At 36.4% G+C, this 17,984-nt stretch overlaps 1 protein-coding gene across 2 annotated transcripts in view; it reads left to right on the top strand.

Moving 5' to 3' along the window:
• The first annotated feature begins 234 nt into the window (after positions 1–234).
• LOC133531105 (solute carrier organic anion transporter family member 2B1-like) overlaps positions 235–17,984 on the top strand; it is a 31,081-nt gene continuing 13,331 nt past the window's right edge. The window contains exons 1-5 of one of the 2 annotated variants that reach the window (XM_061869224.1): positions 235–555; positions 14,317–14,481; positions 15,913–16,080; positions 16,473–16,664; positions 17,373–17,555. In XM_061869224.1, coding sequence (XP_061725208.1) covers positions 531–555; positions 14,317–14,481; positions 15,913–16,080; positions 16,473–16,664; positions 17,373–17,555 — 733 coding nt within the window. In that variant the 5' untranslated portion in view covers positions 235–530. Of the gene's footprint in view, positions 556–13,634; positions 13,888–14,316; positions 14,482–15,912; positions 16,081–16,472; positions 16,665–17,372; positions 17,556–17,984 lie in introns of those variants that run through there. The other variant, XM_061869213.1, reaches the window with a different exon arrangement.

Raw genomic sequence — 17,984 nt, 5'->3', positions numbered from 1 at the left:
CCAACTCCCTAACTTTTGGTCTTTGTCACAAAGTTTAGTTTCATAGTACGAAGTACCATTTCATAAGTTACGGCCCGGTCTAAAGGTTCGGCCGAAACATGTGTTTTTGGCCGAAACTGGCCGAAATTGAATCTTCGGTCGGACACTAGAGATAATAGACTAAGATTTCTTATCTACATTATCCGAAATCTTCTGCCAGTATCGTTGTAGTAAACATACCTATGATAATCATAACTCAATGACTCATACAATGAGTCTACAAGAAATGATAGATATGTAATTTAGAACATTTCGTTTAAATAATTCAGAATCGTAAATATCGTAGTTATGTTTTTTGTTCTGGCGCTCTCTGTACTCGATGTTTGAGTGTTTACTTTACAATATACAGTTGTTCGACGCTCACGAGGAGTGTTGTGTTTGTATATGAACGCAGTTTTTATTGCCCATAATGTAATAATTCCTCGTTTATTTAAATATTTAAACTAATTTGGACAAAGTGTTGTTAAAGGAAATAGTAAAAGCAGAATTTTATGAAAATGGTGTACGCTGGAAAAGGTAAGGATATGTATTTATACAATTTTTAAGTATAATAATCTCGGTCCTATGTTTCTAATTCAAAATAGAATAAATAAATAGTAAAAGTAATAATTAGTAATAGTAGTAGTAATAAAATAGTTAAAATATATTTAGGAATCTTTAATAAAATAAAATAAAATTGGAGAAATTCCTCGCTTCGGAGATTCGAAGTTGTGAGGCAGTCATGTGTTGGTTAATTTTTAACGACCCGAAATGTTAATCCTTTTTAGGGTTCCGTAGCCAAATGGCAAAAAACGGAACCCTTATAGATTCGTCATGTCCGTCTGTCTGTCCGTTTATGTCACAGCCACTTTTTTCCGAAACTATAAGAGCTATACTGTTCAAACTTGGTAAGTAGATGTATTCTATGAACCGCATTAAGATTTTTACACAAAAATAGAAAAAAAACAATAAATTTTGGGGGTTCCCTATACTTAGAACTGAAACTCAAAAAATCTTTTTTCATCAAACCCATACGTGTGGGGTATCTATGGATAGGTCTTCAAAAATGATATTGAGGTTTCTAATATCATCTAGTAAGTAGTTTTTTTTAATACGTCATAAATGGTACGGAACCCTTCATGGACGAGTCCGACTCGTACTTGGCCGCTTTTTTCAATAATGCCTTGTAATAGATATGATAAAACCTTGACTTGGCAAGTTTCCCATTAGAGGGAGCGTGCATAAACTGTAGGGGGCAGCACAGGAGACGTTAGATTTATGGCGCGAAGGGTAAATATAAAGTTATGGTTCCAATGTAGCCCAAAAGATGGAGGAACCTGCTATGCACAGTGCCAATATGCTACTATGTGTATCTGGATACCACAAGGAATAATATTGTACCAGTTTACAAAACTACATGAATTATTTCCCCTGATTGACCGTATTCGGGTTAATTTTCTTGGGCTGAATATTATTTATAAGACATAATATCCAACTTATTTCACCGCAGTGTGATAAATAAGATAAAACTACGTACCGGCCGGCGGCGACACGAGCAAGCTTGATGATAAATTTTAAGCGGTTAAGAGTACTTAAAAGGTTACTTTGGCGCAAAAAAAAGTCAACATAGTGATTTTAAGCCTCCGTGACGCTCAATATGTAGTTATAATGATTCTGTACCCCTAGTGTAAATTTATTCGATAGCGAAACGTGACGAACGCGTTTGCGTTAAGTGTCGTTTTGTATCGGATTTTGCGTTTGCAAAACGTCCCGCTTGGCGCGCTGCTTCTAAATCCCATACAAAATAAGTCTTAACGCAAACGCGTACGTCACGTTTCGCTATAGAATAAATTTACACTAGGGGCTCTGATTACGAAAAAATACAAAAAGAAGGTGTCCTGACATACACTGCCAAATTAATGGTTAAATCAAAGAGTAAAGTGTTAAAATTACGGAAGATAGAGGCAAGGAATAGAATCTCCATAGGCAGAACTGTTGCAAAAGTGTCCGGTTGTCAGCTATAAATAATAGTTCCAAATCTCTCCAGAGTAGCGCTAGAGTAGCTAAGAACCTAGGCGTTACTGACGAAGTGAAGTGCGCTGTCTATGATTAGATTTTTTTCTCAAGTATTCTAGGTACTTTAGCGCCACCTATTTATGGTTTTTTATCGGACGCTTTTTGGTATATGGAGATATTATTTGTTATTTCCTTTGAAGGAAATGTCATTGTGAATTTCCTTGACAAATTGCGTTGATGTCATTGTCGCATTATAATTCTATTGTATTTGAATATCACGTTTTATTGCATTTTTATTGCACTCCTTAAACAGTAAAAATACTCTTATTTTACATTATCAGATTCATATGATTATCAGATACATACCTCGTTTTGTTAAGTTCGCGGAAAACCCAACAACTTAATAAGCTTTCAATCATTTCTATACCAGCAAAAAGTTATTAAAAGGATATAGCTTAATAAATGAAGACGTCAATCACAGCATCATTCATTTAAAAATTCCAAGGAGCAGGTTCTCAGTTTAGAATAATAGTTTTTCTGGATTATGCGATGTTTATGCCATTATTGTTTCTTCCTAGTCGCGATTCTACACAATATTCATTCCACACAGCTGAAGTTTATCACATGCGATATTCTTCACACAATTATATTTCTATTTCGACGACCAGTTTGGCTTAGTTGGTAGTGACCCTGCCTGCTAAGCCGATGGTCCTGGGTAAAATGTCGGTATGGGCATTTATTTATTTATTTATTTTTTCGTCAAAAAAATCGTCACATAAATTAGAAATATCACCAAAGCCAAGGATGCCTTAAGTAAAGAAAACGTTCAACTTAGTAGAGCTGCTTTTGTATGATATCTGTGGATAGATTATATTACCCGTATTGCCCCTACATAATACTTCTCACCCGGTGAATTAAAAATAATGGTTAAATGCAGTTGTGTAGAATCACATTAATAAGAGTTGCGAAGATTGTACAAAAATATAATGAATGTGAAGAATAACGCATCTGATCATCTTCAGCTGTGTGGAAATAATATTGTGTAGAATCGCGACTAGGAAGAAACAATAATGGCATAAACATCGCATAATCCTCTTTTATGTAGATACTAGCTTTTGCTCGCGACTTCGTTGGCGTAAAATTATGATTTCCTAAGATGTCCTAAGATATTTTGGGTCCTGGTTTGGGTAGGTTATCTTCATTCAAAATGATTGCAGCCGCAAAGTTGCGCTCAGTTCTATGATAGGGCCGTGTCGAAGTTGCGTACAGCGGTCGAGGTGGATTATTCAATGGGCCAACATCATAAACAAGTCTGAAAAAACGACGCAAACGCTAAATGTATAAAGTTACTGTATTAAGAATGGTAGCTACGGAACTCCATTGAGCATGGCTCGACATGCTCATGGCCGATTTTATATTCATCATGTCACGACTTGACAATAATGGTACTACTTATAGTTGAGAAATCGAGGGAAATCTTCAAAACTAAATACTACAGGCCACATCAGTAGTGATTTAGTTTTCCTTTAGGTTGCCTTGAAACCAGCGTCGTGACAATGTGTCACGACTTACAGGCCGATTCTAACAGTATAATGTACTGATCTAACATGGATATGACATTACTCCAATATGAGATGATTCCAATCTTCTTTTGATAACAGAAGTAGCTGCGATTCGGGCAATCAATATCGCTTCGACGATAAATATGACTTGGATAGCAGGCTGATATCTAATAGGAGGACCTGCTGAATATGGAGTATTACTGCAATATTCTGCCGCCAGAGTACAGCACTAGCACGTATCTTAAACCATAGAGTAACTTATACATACTGTGCCTTAAACTGTATTTTGACAAATTTTCATAGATGATTAAATGTGATATTGATGCATCGAGGCGGTTTGTTTACTAAGGGCCTACCGGGAAACGACAAAATCGAAATTAAGTTATCTGCCTCTTCATCGCTCAAATATTCAAGAGTGATAGAGAGGTTAGATAACGAAATTTCGATTTTCTTGTTTCGCGGTAGACCCTCAGATTGTGATGGATTGTGGTAGTGGCGCCCCCTACGCAGTTTCGCGTAATATTCCCTATTACAAATCAAAGGCACCACTTTTGACACTAACAGATCAGTATCATATTGGAAACAGATCGAATAACTAAAACTCGAATTGGCCTATTGATCTAAGTGTCATTCTTTTTGGTATTATAGTAGTATGTTATACCTTTTATTACGATATACAAAATAACGATATATTAAACTTAACTATAATACCATATGAAAAGTAAATATAAAAACTGTAGTGCACTCACTTTTATTATGAAAATAGTTAAAATGATATAAACCAAACAAATATTTTAATTTTTTTATTTGTATATTTATTAGTAACTTTTGCATTCGAAAATAACATTTTTAGAGGTGGAACTGCCGATAAAGATATAAGACGTAGTATATATGACTTACATGAGAGACATGACGATCCGTATGAGAGTTCCTGCAAATAGCTTTTGGATAGAACTATAGGTAATAATATTAAAAAAAAAACATAGAACCGAATTGAGAACTTGAATCGTTTTGAAATCTTGAAGTCGGTTAAAAACAATTGAAGAAGTAGGATTTTACCGTATTTTTATTACTTTATAATTACGTTTCGAAACAAAAAAAAACGGTCAAGTGCGAGTCCGTTTAACTCACGCACCGAGGGTTCCGTAGAAACTTTCAAACATTTCATTTAACAACCAGTAACAATAAACACGATAGGTTTTTGACCATACTAAACATATTTGCAAACACCGCCAACTATCGGTAAATCGGCTAACTAATTTGCGCGATCTGTGTGTATATTGTTTTTTGGGATTTTTTTTATTACGAACCGATTTCAACAATTTATTTATTTGAAATAATGTGTTTTTAATGTAATCTCATAGAAATTTTAAATATAATAAACACCCGCAAAGGAGGTTAAATTGCAAATAAAATTAGAATGTGTTATTGGATAATAAAAAAAGTTATCGTGATAGAGGTGTGATTATATTTTTCCTGTAATATTTATGATAATGTTAATGCTAATGTAAAAATTGGTAATTTTTCAAACTTCGGAGAAAAAGGGGGAGGGGGGAAAGGTATTTTCACATTTTCCTTAATTTTTTTTTGCTACTATGAAATACAAATAAATGTTTTTGGAATGGAATGTATGATGATACACCACTTGACCTAGTTACTAACTCAAAAATGTTGCCCCCTCTTTATATTAAGCATTTTCTATACTTAATTTAAAAAAAATCACAGTGCCTGGGTTAGCGTTGTTTATAACTATTTCAAATTGATAGCCCAAGTAGTTTTCGAGATATTTGGCAATGTGACAGACAGACTGACGGACGGACAGAGTCGCTCCTTAAGGGTTCCTTTTGTACCGTTTGGTACGGAACCCTAAAAATGTATTAAAGTACCAAAAAAATTCTAAAAACATTTGACCTTGACAGTTACTAAATGCAAAAATGTTTTTTTTTAATATCATTACATGTTTGAGAAAAGCACTATACATACCTCGGCGGGAAATATGGGGTTGCCCGCCTCAGACCTATCTATTTTAGCGAAAGATTAGCCACAAAGCTTAGCCACAGAATAAGTAATAGTACTACCGCAAAGAAAAGAAATTTCCTACAAAACCGAGGTTTGACAACGATTCAGGGACAAATTATGCTGTCCCTTTCTTATATATAGCACTATCGGCTATTTAGAGTTGTCAAAATTCAAGTCAATATCTTGTCTGTGGTTGTGCACGCAAAGGGACGTTAAGTTGTGCCAACTCTAATAATTGCTCGGAGCAATGCTGAGCTGAACGGAGCAGAGAATGCCCGAATGCTGCAGTTTCTATCTCCTGGCTTAGCGGTGAATGAGTTCCTGTGACCACCAAATATGTTGACTGACGTGCGCGGCCACAGCCCTCAACTTTCGTGACTCGTTCGTGTGGAAGCACGTGTTCACGATGTTGCGTGACGCGCTGACGCGCCACACACAATAGGCGTGGCGTTCACAGGGTTAAGTAAATAACAACAATGTAAATTATTACTTAGCGCAACATTGCAAAGCTGATATCATGACAATTATTATCATTAAATTTATGTGTTTATTTGTTACATAATCAAACGAGACTCTAGACTTGAGGTTAGAGATCAGAGACTAGATTGATTGCACTTTAACATTTAACTATTTTAATGATTAGAGCCTGCACATTTTTTGGGATTTAAGAAACAATAATTTTCAAAAGTAGTTATTTACGAAGTCAGCTCCTGATAGCGGAAAGAAAAGTGCTCAGGAAGATCCTGGGACCTGTCCGAAGTGACGACGGCTCCTAGAGGATCCGGAAAAATGCCGAGATCGAAGAGTTGGTGGCTGAGCCCAATATCATCGGCGTAACTAAATCCCACAGACTTCGCTGGCTCGGTCACCTACTCAGAATGGGGGAGGATCGCGTAGTCAAGGAAAGGAAGCGTACTTGGGGCGACCAATCGGCCGTCAACCGATCGGTATTTCATAGTAAAAAGACGTACACCCACAGTTCATCCCTTGGTTAACAATCTATCATACTTTAAGCTCCAGTTTAGCTTATTGTGACGGAAGAGTAACTACGGAACCCTACTCTGAGCATGGCCTGACATGCTCTTGGCCGGTTTTTTTATATAATAGATGTGGTGTTTCCACATACAATACAGCCAGGGTCAATGGATATGACCCAAAAAGGCAAATAAATCAATTTGCTGTTATTACCTTATTACTCCATAATTGCGTACTTTCGGTACTTTTGTATGTATTATGGAATTTTAATCTTTCCAGTTGATCTTTACATTCATAATGATGACCGGTCTGGCATAGTGGGTAGTGACCCTGCCTATGAAGCCGAGGTTCGAATCCCGGTAAGGGTATTTATTCGTGTGATAAGCACGGATATTTGTCCCTGAGTCATGGGTGTTTTCTATGTATTTAATTTTTTATATATTATATTTATCGTTGTCTGAGTACCCACAACACAAGCTTTCTTGAGCTTACTGTGGGGCTTAGTCAATTTGTGTAAAAATGTCCAATATTTATTTATTTATTTACAAACATAATTAAGTATAATATGTCAATAACTTTCCATTTGCTGCAATCCTGACATACCGGATTGCAGCAAATGGAAATCCTTGGTCTCTGCCCACCTCTCCGGGAAATAGGCAAATTATATATGTATATGTATGTTAAATAAATTATGTTTATATAATATTAAGTACGTATTTATATTGATTGTGTTTTTAATAAATGGCTGTAGGCTGATATTAAGTTGATGTCATCATGTTAAGTCAAAGTACATAACTTAGAAGTCCCACGAACCTAGACGTACGCCGCCATACAATTTTTTTTTTTTTTTTTTTTTTTTTTTAATACTACATCGGTGGCAAACAAGCATACGGCCTGCCTGATGGTAAGCAGTATCCGTAGCCTATGTACGCCTGCAACTCCAATCTAACTAAACTACATGCAAAACTTTATATATATATATACAAAGTTTTGCATGTAGTTTAGTATAATACGCGATAATACGAATTTTGTCAATAAATGTCGTTTCTAAACTATTATTTTATGCTCTTTAATTTGAGTATAATATTTTTCGTTTCTACCGTAGACCTCGACGGAATTATTAATATACATATTAGTTCTAAATTGTATATATATCATCTCTGCCATTTAGCATTTTAAGCCATCTTCAAGTAAAGCCCGACCAGAAATATATGATCCCACCAAATACATTTAATGTAAAGAGTTGCCAACACTAACATGCGCCTATGGTTTTTACATTAAAAAGTCATCAGATCTCTTTTTATTCTTTATTCTTTATTGTATTGCAGTCATGCTCATTATACATTAGGTGTTACAGTTTGAAGATCGTAGGTACATGACACCCTGTAAGGGCACTCAATATTTCTTATATCTAGGTATTTAATACTTATGGCAACGAGATCTATATTTATAACGTTATATTTTATCGACGTTTATGCAATATAAGATATAAAATGTCAAGTTCGTTTATGAAATAAATAAATAAATAAATTAATAAAATAATGATGGTAAATACTAAATGTAATGAGTATTTTATTAATATATTAAAATAATAAGCAACAATATTAATTAACTACAGCGTGATTTTAGATATTGCATGAATGTCGATGAATACTTACAAAACAATACTATTATAATAAAATTTATTTAATGGCAAGTACATAGCATTATTCCAGTGTTTGGTCATTTAGAAATTCGTCTATTGTATAGTATGCTTTCTCTAAAAGGAGCTTTTTAAGAATATTTTTAAATTTTAAGTCATTCGGTTCTCGTTTTATACTGTCGGGGAGTTTATTTGTAATTTGAATACATTGGTAATAGGGCCCCTTTCTGCACATAGCCAACTTGGTATTTGGTACGGCTAGCTGATTTTTAGACCTACTATTAGTTTTGCATACTTCTCCTTTGGTTTTAAATAATTCCGAATGGTTTCTTACAAAAAGTGCAGATTCCAGTATATATATACATGGTAACGTAAGTAATCTATGTTTTACGAAATGCGGACGACAGCTGTTTGGTATTCGTGTGTTTGTCAGAATACGGACGCATTTCTTTTGCATTATAAACAAATCATTGGCGTCAGAACTAGAGCACCACAAAACCACACCATAGCGGAGCCACGCATACGCATATGCATAATATGCTGTTAGGGCAGTTTCAAAACTTGTGTTTCTTTTTAGAACCAAGTTTCTTAGTACCAAGACTTTTACTCCGTTAATCCTAACCCTTTAACTCTATAAATCCTAACTTTACAAGCTCTAACTTTATAAAGTCATCATCTTGGTTATACAGTACAACTTGGCCGTTTCACGGCTATTTCAAAAGTTGACCACCTATATTCTGTTTTTTTATTCCGTAGACTAAAATGACATTTCATGTGGTACTAAGAAATGTCATGTCTTACATATGAAACGTCATTTTAGTCTACAGAATAAAAAAACCAGAATATAATGTCATTGCACATACAGGGTGATTCATGGGACGTGAGCAGGACTAAGCCTACACAATCAGTAAATGTTAATGAATCGTTCACCATCATATTTAAGTCAAACAATCACGCTTTTTATCTGTTATTTAACTTTTTGTTAAGGACAAATTCGATTATCTACAATCATGGACACCCTACAACACTTAATTAACAAAGATAAAACCTCTTTAACCGTTATGACAGCACTTTGATTATGAAGAAAATAAAATGTCACACTTGAGTCAGATACGATTTTATAAAAGTAACCACACTCCGATGACATTCAATTTGTCACTTATTATGGATAAAACAAAGAGGGTGACCATAAATATCGTAAATAAAATAAAACTCTTTTTTTTAACGGTAAAAATTAAATTAACGTTAATCTCACAAATACTGGTACGAAACAGTTGCTGATAATTTACTGAATATACAGGCTTGATCCTGCTCACGTCTCCTCAATCATCCTGTATACCATCTCTGCCATTTTAAGCCATCTTCAAGTAAAGCCCGACCAGAAATATATGAGCATGTGGTAACAGTTCAGTTTAGTATGAAACATTTAGTTCTAATGAAATTCCGCAATATGGCGCGTGATCATATATTACTGGTCAGGCTATATGTTTACAGTGTTTAGTGCCCTCCAGTTTTTGCCATCATCTGTGGGTATCTTAACGACCTACCTCCTTAGTATAGTCTATAATTGATATGAGGCTTGATTTCAAGGTGACTTCTGATGAGGCCTAAAGCCAGTCATGTTAGGATAATCTAACTTAATACCTAGGTACAGTCGCGGACTTTAATAGCTGAGCCAAACAGCTCAACCGATTCTCATGAAATTTTGTGAGCATGTTCAGTATGGTTAGAATTTTACTGTCGTTTTGTTTTTTGGAAAATATTCAAAATGGTGGAAATTGGCATAATTCAAAATTCAAAATTCAAAAATTCAAAAAATTCAAAATTTATTCTGCAAGTAGTCCTCAAGGGCTCTTTTACAAGTCAGTAAAACATTATAGTGACATGAAAATACATAACAACATTTATAAATACAACAGCCAATACCTGGGTAAACATTACATTATAAGGGTTCCGTTTTTTGCCATTTGGCTACGGAGCCCTAAAAACCGATTTGCAAGAACGAAGTGATTCCATAATATAAAAATTATGCTCGAATACCATCTATTCGAGCATAATTTTATACCTTTGGCCTATACCTACTCGAGTAGATGGCGACAGCGTGTGATATTTAACACATATCAGTGAAAGAACATGGGTCAAATTGCCATGTCATTCTAAGAACTAGTCCTGTGTTGAAAGATGGTAATAAATTTAATTGATTACAAAATTTACTTTGATAATACTAAATTATCTTGGCTGCATTGACAATAAGAATGGGGCCAGAGGGCTTACCGCGAACCACGTTCGACGTGTTGCCTCCCTGTCACACTTACTTACGAATTTACAAGTGCGACAAAGAGGTAACACGTCGAACGTGGTTCGCGGTAGGCCCTCAGTACAGCGGTGTCACGCACACGAATTCGAGCCAATCGTGCAGTCTACGCCACAACGCGATTGGTTGATGAGTTCGCACCACGAGCGCGACTGGTCGCAACTAGTTGCGTTAGACTACACGATTGGCTCGAATTCGTGAGTGACACCGCTGAACTAGCACCAATCTTAGTGCCCGTACGGCCCTTCTTTAGATATAATGTCAATGCTTGGCTGTGAAAATGACTCGACGAAGAAAGTTTTTTGTTTTTACATTTCTAAGTACATGTTATGAATCTTATCGCTAGGCTGACAGCGTAAAGAGCCAATAGTAAGTAATACATGTTTTAAAGTATCACTATGATTTTCATGACTTGAGTCATGGTTATCGGGTAATATCTTATCAGAAACTAAAAATGTATCGAGATGACTGATGCGAGGAAAAGCCTTGTCATCATTTTCATACATTATTTAAGAGTTTCACGAGCCCTACGCTAAAACGCTGCTCCCATACAATCGAAGTTAGTTAAGGGAGGGTTAGGGTCGGAAACGCGCATGTAACTCCTCTGGAGTTGTAAGCGTACATAGGCCACGGAGACTGCTTACCATCAGGCGGGCCGTATGTTTGTTTGCCACCGACGTAGTATAAAAAAGAAAAAAAAAGACTGCACGATTGCCTCGAATTCGTGTGCGTGACACCGCTGTACTGGCCCCATTCTTATTGCCCGTAAGGCCCGTCCTTAGATATGTCAATGGTATGCTTGTTTGCCACCGACGTAGTATTAAAAAAAAGGTGAAATTCGGCCGAGCTTGCCTGGTACTCTTAGGCTCTCATTTTAAAACGATATCCTGAAATAACATGATTTGACATAAACATTCAAATAACATACCATAAGGTGCCATAAGTATATCTGTCAGGTAGTTTTCGTTCCGAGGCGGGTACGTGTGAGTCACACGGTGGCACTTAAGTTTCAAACGTTGAAAAAACGGAACCCTTATAGGATGGGACGGAGCACTTTGTTGTCCGTCTGTCTGTGCGTTTGTCTCAGCTCCACAATCCCTTGAAGCTGTGAAAAATCAAACTAACTGAGTTAACGTAAAAAATACGTATATTTCGACACTATTTAAACTCTCACTCGACACTATTTATATAACTATGTTGGACAAATAAATGCTCTTGACTTTTGACTTTTTACAAAAATAAGAAAAACATTTTTTTTTTTAATTAACTATGGCATTTAGTTTCCTTAAACGTACTTACCCATAACTTAAATTTAACGGAATTTAAAAAACCGTGTATTATAAAAAAAAAGATCATTAATGCTTAGAGATGTAAAAGGTCTCCAAGACTTGAATTCTTATAAGTACCGAATTAAAACACAAGAAATTAAATCAGACAAACAGACAAGAACCGAATGACAGACACGTTAATGGCACTCAAACGTAAATGTAGATGCTTTATAACATAACATGTAGCCCACGTAAGCTTAAACAGACCGGTCTCCACAAACAGATATATATATATTACCCAAAACTTTGCGTTGGGGGTGCCAGCACATAGTGAGGACCTACCGCGAAACACGAAAATCGAAATTTTGCATATATTCGAGCGATAAAGATAACGAAATTTCGATTTTCTTTACGGCAGGTCTCTGTAAACAAACCACCTTGATGCATCAATGTCGGTGAAAACTTCTCAAAAACTGTTAAAGATATACGGGCCGATTCGAAGAACGATTAAGACACGATTAAGATCTTTAAAAGATCGATAGCTAAACGACATGTCAAAATTGACTTTTATTTCGATTCCGCTGTGATCCCAATAAGATCTATCTACGATATTTCTAACGTCAAAGTGACATTGGTTGCTCGAATTGAGCTGCTTCTGTCAATTATACGATATACAAACGATATCTGAATGAGAACTTATATTAGCTAAACCAGCGGCGGTATCATGGTTCCATTTTTATCACTTGTCACTAACACCCGTCACTTTTGCGCTTACATACTTGTTAGAACGTGACAGGCATGGTGACAAATGATAAAGAGCTGACCATCTTAGCCCAACTGTAGGGCTAATATGGTCGAAAGTGACGGGCATAGTGACAAGTGATAAAAATGGTTTTAACATGATTTTACCGCAGAACTTATCGTTATCGTGTCTCATTCTTTGAATCGGGCCGATATATATGTTACTCTATGGTTTACAATATGTGCTAGTGATGTTCTCTGGTGGCAGAACATTGTAGTAATACCCCCTATTATCCATATATTTAATCTAATAAGTGTAAAAGGGAGAAGTAGAAGAGGGAGCTGGAAGGGGTAGACATCGGCGGACTTTCTCTGATCAAATCGGGGAAATCCTGAAGAAAGGCCAGGTCAAGAGCACCCTAAACCGACGAGCGTGTATCAGTAATGTTTTGAAAGTGAAGGAAGCGAAACAGGTATGTCAGGATCGTAGCAAGTGGAAATTCGTGGTCTCTGCCTACCCCTCCGGGAAATAGGCGTGATTATATGTATGTATGTATGTATGTATGTATGTATGTATTTAATCTAAAAGACAATAATATTTCTTAAAAATAACTCATCTATTTGTTGAATTCTTTATAATCGTGATATAATTTCGTTTTACTTCGAACTCGCGTGATTCATCCTAATTATCTTCCTCGTGAATTATCATACAACAATATCATCTTTAATCCAAAAAAACAATAATATAAATTTTATAACCTCGTATCTGATATCTTCGCAAAGCTGGACTTATGCGTAAGTAAGAAAGTTGAATTTCGATTAAAATGAAAATCGTTCTACGTCCTCGCACGAGTTATCTCCCGAGGTGAATTCGAACGTAAATTTTGACATGGAAATGATAACTAATGTAGTTTATCACGCGTGTATTTCGCTCATACTTGTACGTATTTGTATCGGCGCGAACGAGACATCGTTCAGATATAATTTTGATGACTAAATATAAATAGAATGCCTCCCGATTAGCCTATTATACCTACTGACATATTGTGGCTCTAGTTCACATTTTCTGATATCATAAAATTATCAAGTCGCGCGTGTGGAAGACTTATTGATTGAATTAATGCGAATAGCGTTTCATTTAATATATAGAATAACTAACAAATTAAATACTAAATCAGTGAATAGTTTAAGTGGTTTTGAACTAATATATTTCGAACATTTGAGGAGTCGTACTTGGCTAAACAAAGAAAAACAACCTACAAATTGTGTTATAACTTATACATTTTATTATAAGTTAAGTTATGGAGAGCACAAGTTTGTTGCCGGGTGGAGGTAAGGGTTAAAGTTGTATCTAATGACACACGTGGTGTAAAGTTGTTGCTTGTTTGGCGGGAGGAAAGTTTCATTTCCGGTCGGTCAACGTAACTTTACCGCCCTTTGGTATTTTCTTTGTATCTTGGCCGTACAAGCATTAAATAAAAGTAGATTGTTAACGAAGGGTTGAAAGTACCTCGAGATTCCACTATAAATAGTATCGTTTGGATTTGGAATAAGTTTTAGTGTAATTTACATAGTTAAAAAACAATGAGGAAGATATTGTGTTAAAAATATTATTTAAGATAAAAAACAATAAAAGTAATAAAAACAGTGTCCTTGAACAAAAAAGGGTAACTTTGAGGCCTTCTAGCAAGGAAACAACAAGCCCTTTTCCGATTAGGTGATGTGAAAGTAACTATTCATATTTATTTTGGATGTTGCCAGTTCGCGAGCATGTGCGAAAATACTTCAACCCGGAGGGCTTCGACCCCCTGGCGTTCCGGGACATGGCCAAGCTGGCGTTACTGGCGCTGCTACTCTCAGAGCTGGTGGTCTACATCTTCCTGCAGCAGAGCGCAGACCTTGGAGAGCTGCCCCACAATATTACAGGTAACTTGAGTAAAAACGTACGTATACTTTAGGACCTTTACGGTGTAGGTGTACCATGGATTCGTTCTCTCAGTAGTATGGATGCGGCAGCATGCTATGGGGATTTTTTCCGATTCGAGCAGTGTACAACAAGCTAACGCTACATGCCATTTGCAATGACAAGGTGTGGCCATGCAATCAAATAATGTCATATTTCTATGAAAATATGACGCTTTTAATGACAGTTGCTCACTTTGTTCTGTTCAAGCCGGTTCAAAGTTAGCTGAGCTGAGACCGACTCTATACTCGTGCGTATACGTTAGGACCTTATAGCGTTTTCACATTGTCCGATCCGATATCGGGTGTAGAATCCTAAATCCACGTAGTATAGCCGCGGGGTCGCTGTCTTTAGGGGTCACGCACACTTGAACAAACATTATGCTTATACGCACACAAACCATCGGTCCGACTGTGGACTAGGGTTGGGGCTCCGACATGGCTGAAATTATCGGAAGCGCTTTTCTGATATCAGTGATATCCGATGGCGAGAGACTGCCATAAGGCATCAAGTCCGTCTTTTCTGCGTTATTTATCGTTTTTGTTTGTAATAATCACGGTAATAATGATATTAATGATTTATTAAATGAATAAATATGGCCCGGCCCTGGTCCGGTCTAGCATGAGTCATCAAATTTATAAACGCAAAAGACAGTAATTTACTGGTAAAATAAATTGGCTGAATTTTCATACGGTAAAATCCCGGAAATATCTCACATTTTTCAAAGTCAAAGTCCTTATTCGTATAAAATATGGTACAATAGGTGATAAAGTAATAATTCCAATACAAAACATATCTAGCAACAAAATATCATGCAAAGTAATCTAAAAAATGGACTATTAAATTTTGTATTTAGAATCTAACTTTTCCATTTTCAGACTCAGCGTATCGTTACTTAAAAGAATGATCATAAAAATAAATAGAAGAAATTTTATCGCTTTTCTCTACACAGGTCAATTAGGTAGCAGTACTGTAAATGTTAAATGTACCTAAGTTCCTGTATATATGTAACATGCATAAGTATATATTTAAACATATAAGTACATTGACTAGTGCTGCACTGGTCGTTTATTAGTGTAGGTTTTAAGGTTCTGACGGAAGATCAGCGCTGTGGTCTCCGCAGCATTTATGCTGAGTCAGCGCCTATTCTTTACTACAACACATGACCCTCTACTAATATCTCTATTAATCTAAAAATAAGACACGTAATACATTTGATTGTTGACGTAATTATTGATATTAGTGTCAAACTGTATGTTACTTTTTCTTTGTCTCTTGTCAATTTTCTTTCTCTCTTGTTATTTGTTTGTGTCACAAAGCATGTAAGTTGTGGTTGAATAAAGATTTTATCTATCTATCTATCTATCTAAAGCGTATTTATCTTTCCCTTTTAGACGTCATTATAATCAGCATATCCCTGCTGGAGTTCCTAGTGGTCCCAATAATCAGTGGGCAGGGCTCTAAAAGGAGGAGAAGTGTACTAGTGGGATGGACCATGGCCGCTCTGGTAACCACGATACCTTTGTTTGCGTTGCCCAACCCGGATATAACTGTCGATGAGGGTAAGTAATATTCAACATTTGGTCTTGATTTAGGAGCACTTGGTTATGATGATTTAGGTACAGCGTGATGTAAATACTCGACTAGAAACGTTGTTGGCCTAGCGGTAAGAGATTGCAACTTTCAATCCCGGTTTAAACCCCGGCTCGTAAGAGTTTTTCAGAACTTCTGTACGATAAATCATTTGATACTCGTATTCACCAGTCGCTTTTCGGTGAAAGAACACATCGTGAAACCGGGCTTATCCCAATAAGGCCTCAGTTCCCCCTATGGGAAGATTAGATGGCAGTCGTTTTCGTGAAAACAAGTCATATATACACGCTGAAAATTTCCGAAATTCAATACTCAGTAAGCACAAAATACGCGCGTAACCCCTTATACTTTGTGGTTGCAGGTCTTTGCACAACCGCAGTTCCACTAGCTCCTCGGTCTTTCGTTACGGGTATCTCCACGAAGGCTGCAGTCCGTCTGTCCATGCTGCTCATATGTGGGGTGGTGAGCGCGCTCGGAAGAGCGGCCTTCTTCTCGCATGGACTTGCGTATTTAGACGAACACAATCCTTCATATAACCTGCATATGCATGTTGGTAAGTTAATATACACAAGTAAAGTGCATTGGGGTTGGGATAACTTCTTAAACGGGTTAATTTCGAAAATAGCTAGAAATTATCACGAAACAAAGGAAACTTTGATTTCGGAAATGAAAAATTGCGATTGTACGACATGTAAAAATAAAATATTAATAGTTTAATGATGAATTAAATTATAATTTGGCTAAAGTTATAGTTAAGTAAATGCTTTGAACTACAAAGCACAATATTCCATCATGCTTCCGGCTTCATCATCAGACCTTGAAACCTAATCGTGGCCAAAGTTCATTACATGACTTTTCTAACAAATCCAAAGCTATGACACGATGTTCCATCATGAAGTTCCAGTTCATATCTTCCGGCTCCGTCATCAGATCAGTTCAACAGTACCATATTATTGTATTGTCATCAGAACTACATACAGCTGCCAATTTTCATGACGCTACGATCCTTGGAAGATGGTTAAATTAGTTACCTTAGATTCCATTACATAGTTCGTTACATATACAGGTCGACCTAATAAAATAAAAAAGTGTTAATAAAAAAAGAGTGTTAATTAGAAGTGGTTTCCGAATTCTTCGTGTGGAAATTTCGCATTTAAAAAAAAATTCGATAACACATCAGTATTTGGCACTTACCTACTTATTCGTTGGTGTTATGAGTGCAACATCTCTTCACTTAAACATTTTCCCTCCAATTCCTCAGGTCTCTTCATCCTCTACCGCGTGTTGGTATACATCCTCGGCAGCAGCATGCGAACCATGACCTTAGACATGCCGTGGCTGCAGATCCTTATCATCGTTATCAAGTTACTGCTCACACTGCTCCGGCTCTACAGGTATCCTGAGGCGGTTCCGGCGCCGGAAAAAGAACGTCGGAGTGGCACAGGTACGCATCTTCCACCACTTCGTGTACCTCCTAAGCACAATAGTTTATTGGCTCCACAGGAGATCCCACAGGGCTGGCGTGTAGTTCTCGCTAGTATCGCCCTGGTGGTATAGTGAGGAAACGACTCTAGCGTAACGAGGAGTCTATGCTATAAGGGTGTTCTTAATATACTTGGAGGTTTTTATAGGTAAGTTTATTTTTAGTGTTATTTATTTGTAATTTTATTTATTTTACGTTATTATTCTATTCATTTATTTTAGTTACATGGAGAACCAACAGCTATAACTATGCTAATAACGACATAAATAGTGATACAAGCCAATTGTAGGATAGACATACATATAGCGACATGTTAATATTTAACATTAAGTTAAATTTGTTTCATGTAATACTTTAAATTCGAAGGGGCCTCATTGGCCACATTGTTGC

The sequence above is a fragment of the Cydia pomonella genome, chromosome 2 (assembly GCF_033807575.1).
Source record: "Cydia pomonella isolate Wapato2018A chromosome 2, ilCydPomo1, whole genome shotgun sequence".
Lineage (NCBI taxonomy): Eukaryota > Metazoa > Arthropoda > Insecta > Lepidoptera > Tortricidae > Cydia > Cydia pomonella.
Note: the sequence above shows the minus strand (reverse complement) of the source record. Positions and strands in the feature narration are given on the sequence as shown.